Raw genomic sequence first — 12,191 nt, forward strand, 5'->3', positions numbered from 1 at the left:
AAATCTGGTAATAGAGTAAGAAATAGCTTTTCAGCACAACTGACCACAAAACATTCAACAGAAGGATGCCCAGACCATACTACAGAGCTTCTGAATCAAAATCTCCCAGGGTAGGGCCCAAGCAGGTTTATACAGGAGTCTTCCATAGATAAGGGCTGTTTTCTTATTTTAATAGGCCTAGTTTATAGATGTAGATGGGAACAAAACCAACTCCACTGTTGTGTCCCAGATTTCATTTTTAAAGCTTCATGCTGTGAACTTTGATCAACCTCACTGTCCTTAGCAAGCATATCAAAGTGTTCCAATTAATGATTATCTGTGTTCCTTAAAATGAAGCTATAAATATTTTTCTTAGTAACAGCCACAATGGCACAACAACGGAAATGAACACCAAACTGGTGATAGTATCAATTATAATCATCTATCTCATGAGGTATGCCCCCTGGTGTTACTGCATTTTTGTCCCTTTGTCTTGTCAATTAAAAAGTACAGTAACAGCCCTCGCTGGTGTGGCTCAGTGGACTGAGCCGCGACCTGCAAACCAAAGTGTCGTGATTTCAATTCCCAGTGAGGGCACATGCCTGGGTTGTGGGCCACGTCCCCAGTTGGGGCTGCGCGAGAGGCAACCGCACATTGATGTTTCTCTCCCTCTCTCTGAAAATAAATAAAATATTTGGAAAATAAAGTTATACATTAAAAAATAAATAAATAAAGGTAGTTAAAAAAAAAAAGTACAGTAACAGGAATCTGTAGTGGAGAATCTGCACAAAATTTTTGGGTCTTCTGTTCTGCTCCAACCCAATCTTCCAGTAAGTAAATTACTCTGTAATAAATTGTTATATTCTATGGAGCTGCCTGCTTCCTTTGTCAGTTAAGATACCTTTTTCCTTATGGTGGCCATTGTACCTTTGCCCCACCATCAGACACCTGTGTTCTTAGTCACATTCTATCTAGGGTTTTCAGAAATATTGCCCTTATTTATGTGATAGCTTCATTTTCTTTCCACTGATTTTTAAAAACTTAAAAATGTAACACAAATACAGAAAAATTACACAACACATGGCAAAAAAGTTATTGGGAAAAAATTCTATGAACCTGATTTAAAAACATAAAAACAAGAAGAAAAAATAAAATCCCTCTCACCTGATTTATCACGATCACTTGTTTTTGTGGATCCCTTACTAGTTTTGTCTCCAAAAAAATCTCTTAACTGACAGATTACTTAAAAAATATAGCTCTGTACTTCTTATAAATTGGTTGTTGGTTCTAGGAATTAGAGACTCTCTTCCCCACCTTTTTACTTTATTTTAAAATTTATAGAGAGAGGGGGAAGGGGCAGAGGGAGCGAGGGAGAGAAACACTGATTATCAATTTGTTGTACCACTTATTTACGCATTCATTGCTTGATTCTTGCATGTGCCGACCAGGGACTGAATCCAAAACCTTGGCATAGTGAGATAATGCTGTAACCAACTGAGCTACTCTGCCAGGGCCCCACCTTTTTAGTTCGGCAAGGCAATTTCTTGCTAGATGATTTTCCTTTAGGAAGCACATGTCTGCTTGTGCCTTTTTGTGATGGTGGCAGGAACTGATGCAGTCAAAAACTATTAACTCACTACAAGCTGCAAAACGATCTTCTAATCTTATCATCCCTTATTAGTTATTATATTCCCATAAAAAGGAACTTCCTCTATTTGGTGACTCAGTGGTACAATGGAAAAGGTAAATGCATGCTTGTTTGATCTAAGATGAGCTATCTTTGTGAACTCACAGATTTAATCATAGTTGTGATTCAAACCCTTGTAGTTATTATCCTTAATTGATAGATGAAATATCCCATGTTTGGCCAGTGGGAACCTCTTTAATTTGGATTCTGAATCCTTTTGATACAACCTTACTCATATTTAATTACTTCTTTGCTTCTTAGTATGACAGAATAGTCTAAGCTTATAATAAATACTGTCCAGATATGGTACCACAATCTGGACATTAGGGATTCTCATTGCTATGAGACTGGGTCACCGTTTTTGCATCTTTTCAGTGGACAGAACCTGAACCTGGAAAGAAATGTATGTGTATGTGTATCTATAACTATATATATGTATGTATTAGGTCTGTTCAGAAAAAGTCCAGCCATTGTTAATATGAGAATGGTTTGCGTGACATCGATGTAACCCTGCAGCCAAAGAGTGGACTGAAATGCGATGTGTGAACAATGACTACTTCACTGTGCTAATCAGTGGGGACAGTAGATGCTGTGGAGTGAGAATGTGTCCTGTGTGGCTGTCACATTCAAAATGACTGAGCTAGTACAGCAACAAACCTGCATCAAATTTTGCGTTAAGTTTGAACATTCCTCCATGGAAACTGTTTGGATGATTCAGAAGGCCACAGCTATGGGGAACTGGTGATTGGCAACTTCGTCACAATGTTCAGTGAACAACTAAGCCCTTTCAACAAAGTCTGGATCTCAGTTCTGGGGTGGTGATGGAGGAATGGGAGATTCTTCCATGGGTGATCATTAAAAAAAAAAAAATTTCACCTATTTATTTTTAGAGAGAGAAGGGAGGGAAACATTAATGTGCAATGAGAAATACCGATTGTGACTGGGAATTGATCTGGCGACCCTTCAATTTGCAGACCAGCACTCAATACACTGAGCCACACCAGCCAGGGCGTGGGTGCTCATCATAACCCTAGGGTTAGTGGCTACTCCTTATATCTGCTATTTTTTAATGTTCTTTAGTAGGGGAAACCAGGTGGGCTGGGGCCACTCAGGGCTGTGGGGGGAACCATGGAGACACTATACATAGGGCACAAGGTCCGCAGGTAGAAACTGATTTACTTCCATGTGAGACGCATCCTCATCACCCTCAATGGGGTGATATCATCAGGAATAACAGCACTGGGTTCTTCTGCTGTTACTTCATCTTCAGTCAGAGAAGGAAAACTCTGACTCCAAAAAACCTCCGCTGCCTTGCGGCATACCTCTTCAGGGGAAAGGCTAAGGGAGTAAACCCCGACAGAAAATCCGGAGCCGGAGTCCCTAAGGCGGTTCGACGTTGTAGTCAACACCGGCAACTCCTGCGGCGCACCTGAAGCCAAGCTGTATTGACTCCGTCTTTCCCTTGGACCCTTCAGCTGTGAAGAGAGGGGGGGTCTGCTGCATGGGCAACAGCAGACCCTCCATATCACCCTGCTCAGGCTCTGTAGCTTCAGCTTCACTGAAGAGGACACTCCAGCGTCATCGTAAGATGTCGATTCAACACGGGAGGAGACAGATACCGTGTCACTCCCGAGTTGGACTGCACAGCCATTCTCGGCGGTGCAGATAGACTCTTAAGAAGCTACACCATCGTCTCTCGAGATGGACGGCTGCCGCCGCCGCCGACTTCATCTTCATCAATGTCCAAGCCTAGGTTGATTATGCAGCACATGCAATTGGAGTGGGTCTAGAGATCCCCAAGTGAGAAGCCAGAAGAGAGCAGTGCAGTTTCAAACAGCAGCACCACATGGTCCCTGACAGCCTTGTCATTCTTATCTGCCTCTGCCTTCTGCTGAAGAGTATCCATGTGGAGTGGTCTAAGCTGGTCTCCAAGTGCCCCTTGGAGAGTTGTCCCAAAGAGCCTGGGCTTTCATGATACGCTCCACGTTGGCTGTTCAGCCATAGGTACTGATCACAATGTCACAGGGTGAAGATATAAGCCTACTGGATGGAGGTTGTCATCTTTTTAACCTGCTTATCCCAGATTTCTTTCATGACTTTGCAGAGATTCTCACAACTTGGCCATGCTCTCTTCCATTTTCTTCTCCTCTTCATCCTCAGGTAGCTCCACACCTTCCTGGTAACTGAGACCAAGCTTTCCCCACCAAACTCCTCACACAGTGCTCATCAAATAGGCTCCATCTAATATACTACCTCAAAGCCCCACTTCTGAACTCACTCCACAAAAGCAGAGTTGGCAACCTGTTCTTTGCTTTCACCAGTGATGTCAACATTTTACATTTGCTCCACCATTCATTCTTTGTAGACATATTTTTCCTGCACCAGTTGGGAAGGATTTGATGTCATTTACCCTCAAATACTTTATTATGTATTTCCTTAAAGGAACATTCTCTTACATAATTGTATAAAATTGTAAAAACCAAGAAGTCAACAAAAGCCCAGGCCAGGTGGCTTAACTGGTAAAAGGTTGAGAGGTTGCACTTATGGGAAGCTAGTGACTGATGTTTCTCACGTTTCTCTCCCCCTTTCCTCTCTCTCTAAAATCAATAAACATATCCTTGGGTGAGGATTAAAAAAAATACCTTAAAAACGAAAACTAACAAACAAAAGAAAAGGGTGCTAACAATAAACACTATTATCTAATCTACAACCCTTACTTAAATCCTAACACTGATGTCTTTTATAGCAATAGGAAGTTTTAAAAACACTTTTTCTTCCCATCCAGTATCCAATCTAGGTTCACGCGTTGTCTTTAGTTGTTCTCTTTGGTTTTCTTTCACCTGGAACTTTTTTCCCCCATGCCTACAACATTTTTAAAAGAATATACCGCCCTAAGTCCTGGTTGCTGTGGCTCAGTGGATTGAGCATCAGCCTGCAAGCTAAGTGTCACTGGTTCAATTCCCAGTCAGGGCACATGACTAGGTTGCACCTCAGGTCCCCAGTTGGGGGCGCAAGTGAGAGGCAACCACACATTGCTGTTTCTCTCCCTCTAAAAATAAATAAGTAAAATCTTTGGAAAACAAAATAACGCACTTAAATATAGACTAGTTCTTTTGTAGAATTTTTTTCTTTTGTGCAAATCTCAATTTCAGTTTGTGTAACGTTTTCTCATGGTTAGAGTCAAGGTTATCTATTATTTTGGGAAGAAATTCATAGAGGTAATATTGGATCCTCAGTGCATCACAGCAGGAGGCTTATTATGATCTGTGTTTGATGATTGGTGACATTAATCTACTTATTAATAAAATAAAATTTATATACAATGAAATGCACCAATACTAGGTGTACTATTCCAGAGTTTTGAAAAATGCTTATACCTTGTCAACCTCTATAAAGATAAAAAACTATTTCCTACAATCAGCAAGTTCCCCATGCTTTTTCCCACTCAATCCGCATTCCACACAGGCAACATTTGTTCCGATTTTGTTTCTTTTTCTTTTGATTTTCTTTCCCACTATACATTGTTTGCCCGTTCTAGAATGCCAAATGAATGTAATTTTACAGTATGTACCCTTCACTGTAAGGCTTCACTGAGATTCATAATGTTTATTATATCAGTCATTTTTTATTACTGAATAAATATTACATTACAGGATTACATCACTATTTTTATATTTTTATGTTGATAGACATTTAAATTATTGCCAATTTTGGGCTATTGTGAATAAAATACACATCTACTTTCATTTCTCTTGAGCAGATACCTACAAGTATAAGTGATGGGCCAGAGAGTAAGTTTACGTTTAGTTTTTATACGAAACTTCCAGACCTTCCTTTCCCCAAAATGGCTAAAGTCCTTTACATTCCTATTACAATGTAACAGAATTCCAGAGGTGCTCTAAAATGTCACCAAACAATGTTTTTAGACCATTACATTTAGCCACTCTGGTGGGTGTGCTGGTTAATTCTTTGTTATGGGGCCATCCTATGCATTGCAGGGTATTAAGAAACATCTCTGATCTCTACATATTAGATGCTGATAGCACTATTTCCAGTTGTGACATCCAAAATTTCTCTAGATATTGCCAAATGTGCCCTAAGGAGAGATGAGGGCGGGGGAGCACGCAACTTGCATCTGACTGAAAACCAGTCATCTTAGAGCCAATTGTATTAATAAAGATAAATCTTAAAACAATTTTAAGCCAATAAAAGAGAACCACAGTATAACACTATTCATGTAAAGATCAAAATCATGCCAAGTATTATAGAATGTTTATGGATATACATATAGTAAAAGTTTAACAAAAAACAGGCATGAGAATGATAAAACACTGAAAATCAAATGATGATTACCTCTAGGAGAAAAGATTAGGGAAGCTTCTTTAACTATATCTGTAATATTTTACCTCTTGTAAAATAATGGTCTAGAGCATATTGGCAAAATGTTAGTATTTCACGAAGTTAGGTGATATGCTAACTTGACCATCTTCTTCATACTTTATGTACTTAGAATATTTTATAAAAACATAAATGCAAAATAAATTTGCCCTTACTGACCTTGTTCAGGTTTGATCTGACAGGAAACTTCCCTTTAAATCACTTAGCAGGTGAAGATAATGCTACCTGAACATTTATTTTCTCCTCGTTGTTAATTAATCTCCCACTTGGAATGCCACAGAACTAATAAAGAACCTTAGTATCAAAATATGTCCATCAGCAGTATAGTACCTAGTATAGAAGTTACTCACTCTAACTTCCACTTTACCCAAACACTACTTTTTTTGTACAATCTCTTTTTGACCAAAGTACATAAGAAATCAAAGCTATTGAGACCTAAATAAATAAGTTTTCTATATGCTCAGCTGGTTGTGGTCATAGTATAAGATGTACTTTAGATAAATATTCATGTCAGATATAAATTATAATTACAGTGGGTTCATTTAATTTATGGAATGAAAGTAAAAAAAGAAACACTTTATAATAATACAATCTTGACTGATGGTTTGATGAAGATTTTACCAAGTTCCCAAAATGTGACGAACAAGAGATTTTGTTTCTTCATCATTGCCACTGGTTATTTCCTTATAAGTTTTTGAATAAATAATCAAAGTTATAAGGTTATGTCATAGCAATTTCTGGAATACTGGACAACTAGAACATTCTGGACAAATATTCAATATGTCAGGGCAGTATAGACAGACCTTCCCAAGAATAAAGTTTTGAACAATAGGTGCTTGGGGGTAGGAATTCACATTAATAAATGACATTTAAATCAAGAACCTCCAGGACATTTGCTAGAATTAGAAAATGATCAGATGCCTAAATTTGACTCTTCTTTAATTGATTTCATTAACAAAACATAATGGCTCTCATAGATGTGACTGGCTAATTTGATGTGCTACTTAAAAATAACTAGAGCTGCCCTGGCCAGTGTGGCTCAGTTGGTTGGAGTGTTGTTCCATAAACTGCAAGGTTGGGGGTTCGATCCCCAGTTGGGGCACAAATGAGAGGCAGCCAATTGATGCTTCTCTCCTATCAATGTTTCTCTCTAAAGTCAATAAATTTTTTTTAAAAAATAAAAAAACACAAAACCAAAAAACTAGAGCTGCAATATCCAATATGGTAGCCACTAACTAAATGTGAATTTTGAGCACTAGGAATGTGTGTAGTTTACAGATTATGTGCTATGAACACAAAGAATTTTGAAGATATAGTATAAATATATATATATATATATATAAATTATCTTAATTATTAAAAATATCTATCATAACCATGGCCAGGTAGGTCAGTTGGTTAGAGCATCATCTCAATGCATCAAGGTTGCAGGTTCAATCCCTGGTCAGGGCACACAGAAGAACTAATGAATGCATAAATAAGTGAAACAACGAATCGATGTTCCTCTGTCTCTGTTTCATTAAAAATCTAGCCCTGGCTGGTGTGGCTCAGTGGATTGAGCTCTGGCCTGCGAATCAAATAGTTGCTGGTATGACTCCCAGTCAGGGCACACACCTCGGTTGCAGGCCAGGCCCTGAGTTAGGGGCATGCAAGAGGCAACTGCACATTGATGTTTCTTTCTCTCTTTCCCTCCCTAAAAATAAATAAAATCTAAAAAAGAAAAAAGATGTTAAAAAACATCTATTACATGTTAAAATGATAATATGGATATATTTGGTTTATTAAACTTTTCACAGGTGCACTAAAAACTCTACTTTTGGTTTAAAGTCCAAAGAGTATGTAATTCAACACACAATAGCATCAAGTTTTACTGAACATATAGGCAACAACTAGAGTATTTCTAATTGCATGTTCATAAGTTATTACAACTATTTTTACATAAGAGGGTAAATTTAAGAGAAGAAAACTTCTAATGTTAATTTGAGAGACAATTTAACACTCAAGACATTTTTACACACATATATTTAAATACGGAACCTTACAAAACTTGAGAGAAATTAAGAAAAAATTTTTTGAGTTCCAAAGGCATAAAAATGAAACACAGATTTTCTAAGTTACACAAGCTTTTTGGCACTATCTTCATGCTAATCAACTGCTTCTCTCTAAAAATAAATAAAAATAAAAAAATATCTAAATTAGGGACTGTTTTGAATAACTTTTGAAATGTTCTCATTACTAAAGGGATCTTATATTTAAACTGTTATTTATTAGATTTTTAACTACACAACCAAACTATCATACTTACAAAGTCTTCCTCTTCAAACTGCAACTTTTCCACCTTGTCTTCTTTCTTTTCTTCCCTAATCTCTGTAGGTGGCTTTTCCTGAAAGGCACAGCCTTTCCGGGAGTGAAAGCTGCCATTCCAGTGGCGATAGTTCCCTGTCCCACCCCCACTACGCTGGCTCATGCCATCATGACCTCGGGAAGAGCCATGCCAACCAGACAGGTTCCCTGTGATTCCAGTATATGCTCCCTTAGAGACACCAGAGTCCACAGAATCATGGCGAAACAGGGAGGGCTGGTGCCAGGAATCTAGAATAGAAAGGAAAAGTAAAACATTAAATTGTCTGCTTCCTGGAAATTCAGAAATAACTGGGCCAAATGCTTCCTGGTCTTATTTATTATGGTATTACCAAAAGCCCTTCAGGGGACCTTTTAAATAAAGATTAAGTCCACAGAAAAGAAATCACAAAATGTATCTTTTTCTTTTAATGTAATTTCTATATGAGTTCTTTTACTAAATAAATGACTCATGAGAACATAACAATGTCAGACTTAGAAAGCCAACTGTGGAGAACTATGCTTACACAAGAGCATTATTTCAAGATTATGATCATGCACCCCCCATGCTGGGCTTGCCCTAAATGAGAAGCTTAAATTAATTATGGAAATCGGGCATGGCTCACCTCCTGTAGTTCGTAGAGGTCCATTGTTAAAAAAGCCATCAGAGGAATTATGTCGACGTCGGCTTACTCCAAATCTACCATCTCCTCGGGGTAGGTGCTCTCCGTGCTTTTCAAAGGTGGCTGTATGTGACTAAGATGATCAAATATAGAGAAGCAAACAGATAAAGATGTCTTTCAGTTTCTCAGGTTTTACAGTAGGCTTTTAGAAAACAAATATTAATGGCAGCAGACACCACCATTATGAGCATATAGGCCACAGTAAGGATACCATAGGCTTCTGAGTTACAGAAGTCCTAGGCTACATATTCAATCAATAACTCATTTACATTATCCCAGAAGAGAAAAAAAGGATGCTACTTCAATTATTTACAAAATACCATGCCAGAAAGAATAAGCCCCAAAACTTTACACTTAAAATATTAATCTGCCCTGGCAGGTATGGCTCAGTTGGTTGGGCATCATTCCCAAAACTGAAAGGTCCCCAGTTGGGGCATGTGAAGGAGGCAATTGATCGATATTTCTCTTGCACATCGATGATTCTCTCTCCCTCCCTTCCTCTTTATCTCTAGAGTCAATAAAAAGAAAAAAAAAATCTAATGGTAAGATTTCTTCTTGGAAAATAAAATTAAATCTTGTAATAGAAAAGGAAAATTGTTTCCTTAAAAACTTTTCTAAACAGCTTATTATTTCTGTAATTACTTCAGAATTGGAGAGGAGTGGTTTAATTACCACCTTTGCAGGCACTTAACAACTACATAAAATTTTTATAGTTTTATAAAACATTTTCAAACATTACTTAATAACACTGTAATCTGGCATCATCCCCATTTTACTCATTTACAGATGAGGAAAGAGATCAGGGAATATAAGTCTTTGAGGTTACACAAAAACAAAAGCAGTTTATGAAACAGTTTTATAAATGAACCCTTCCTATTCCAAATATGTAACTTTACTGTGACATGCATTAAACTCAAAGGATAGAGACCAAAGACTAAAAAAGCCTTTCAAAGTATATAGATATATTTGACGAGGACTAATAAGAAAATTACAGGTTGAGGCATAGACATCTGTACACCTATTTTATTAATATTTTCACCAATACTTGGTCTTGCTAGTTTTCTTATTTTAGCCATTGTAATGGGTTACAAAGATTTTCTCCTATTCTTTTCTTTTTTTTTAAACCTCACCCAAGGATATGGTTTCTTATTGATTTTTAAAGAGGGGAAGGAAGGTGGTGGTGGTGTAAACACTGATCGGATTGTCCCAACTGGGAATCGAACACGCAACCCTGGTTATGTGCCCTGACCAGTGGTGGAACTTGCAAGCTTTCAGTGTATAGAACAATGATCCAACCAACTGAGCCATCCAGCCAGGGCTCTCCTTTCTTCTAAAAGTTTTACAGTTTTTAATTTTTTAAATTATGCTATGATCCACTTCAAGTTAATTTCTGTGTATGGTATGATGTAAAGATTGAGATTTCCCCCCTACCCTGCCTCCATACAGCTATATCCAGCTCTAGAATGATTTGTTAAAAGGGACTATTACTTCTGCACTGAATTACCTTGGCACTTCAGTAAAAAAAATCAACTGAGTATATGTATAGGACTACTTTTGAATTCTCTATTCCATTCCATTGTTTTACATGCCTATCCTTAAGCCAATACCACTTATTAAAAATATTAAAATTAGCCCTGGCTGGTGTGGCTCAGTGGACTGAGTACCAGCCTGTGAACCAAAGAGTTACTTGTTTGATTCCCAGTCAGGGCACGTGACTGCACTGCAGGCCAGATTCCCAGTTGGGGGTGCATGAGAGGCAACCACACATTGATGTTTCTCTCCGTCCTTCTCCCCTCTCTCTAAAGATAAATAAAATCTTTAGAAAAATATTGAAATTATTTCATTTAATTTTTTACACTTAGTCCATTGTGCTATATGAATTATTCTTTGCAGATAAAAGATCTGCATACTTTTAAATGCATACCCGATCCCTCAGGCCCACCACCCCAAAGTCTTGGGTCAGATCATGTAAATCATGAAATCTTAAGAAAAATCACACAGGCAATTCAGGCTGAGGTTTAGGTTCACAGCTAGAAAGACCAGATCTTTAAAAATAATGGAGGTAGGCCTTTTGGGGGGGGGGGACTACCTACAACTTTGTCCTTCGCTACTGGTTGGCAAAATGGGAAGCATTTTTAAGTTTGCTAGTTTCCCAAAGGCTTCCTTTACCAATAATTTACTGTTCTGTCATGTGACTAGGGCTACTTAATCAAGAACTAATTGTTTCATTTGTCGTTATCCCCAATACAACATACATTTCCCCCTAAAATCATTACGTCAATTATTGCCTCCAAAACAGAATTTCTAGAATCCATATAGTAATCAATCCGTCCCCCTTTTTTCCATTTCCTCATCTACTACTATAGATTAATATGCATTCATTCCAAAGGCCCATTTTCCTCAAAACCATTTTCCTTTTACCTTTGCCCCTTTGCTCTCAGTATTATGTTACTAGGTATGTTTTACTTTCAAAGTGTGCTACAGCTAACATGCAAGTCTTCAGTGTGCCATATTAAAAAAAAAAGTACTTGGCAGTGACAGGGCACACAATGACTTGGACCACCTAATTATTAACATCCTATTAAAACTAAGGTAATTAGTCTATGAAAACATATTTGAAATTCTCAGGCGAAGCTGAATATACAAAAAACACACCAACTATAAAATAGAGACCATAGACAAGTTGGGCATGGAAAGAACTGGTATGTGGATAGCTACTATAGGAACGAATAGTACCTTAACTGCCTGTGGCGTGGAGAAATTTAGCCAAGCAGGAACAAAGTCATGCTGCGCCATTTAGGTCCAGTGTCTCTTTTCAGCAAGGTGAGGCATCCAACCTCATGGCCAGGATCTGAAAACGAGAGAACTCAAATCACTTATGCTTGCAAGATCGTGATATTAATGTGTAAAGGAGTGTGTGATTACTTAAGAGCCTCCTCTTTATAGAAAGACTTGCCCTCTGAGTCTCTCTATACTATTGAGGAGACTGCAGACTTCAGAAGTTCTAAACAAAGCAGTGGTCATGAATATACGACCATGAAAAACGCATAAGAAGAAAAATATGACATAGATCTGAAAGGTTGTATGAAAGCTTAGGAATTTTT

General features: G+C 37.9%; 1 protein-coding gene across 2 annotated transcripts in view; it reads right to left on the bottom strand.

The window, feature by feature from the left end:
- The window catches only part of GPBP1L1 (GC-rich promoter binding protein 1 like 1), a 45,877-nt gene that overhangs the window by 13,249 nt on the left and 20,437 nt on the right, over positions 1–12,191 (bottom strand). For both annotated transcript variants that reach the window (XM_090269362.1, XM_090269361.1), the window contains exons 3-5: positions 11,824–11,938; positions 9,031–9,160; positions 8,370–8,656 (exon numbers count right to left, since the gene is read on the bottom strand). In XM_090269362.1, the coding sequence (XP_090125488.1) occupies positions 8,370–8,656; positions 9,031–9,160; positions 11,824–11,883 (477 nt within the window). In that variant the 5' untranslated portion in view covers positions 11,884–11,938. The remainder of the gene's footprint in view (positions 1–8,369; positions 8,657–9,030; positions 9,161–11,823; positions 11,939–12,191) is intronic.

Source organism: Furipterus horrens, unplaced genomic scaffold (genome assembly GCF_987537825.1).
Source record: "Furipterus horrens unplaced genomic scaffold, mFurHor1.1.pri manual_scaffold_3, whole genome shotgun sequence".
In the NCBI taxonomy this organism is placed as follows: domain Eukaryota; kingdom Metazoa; phylum Chordata; class Mammalia; order Chiroptera; family Furipteridae; genus Furipterus; species Furipterus horrens.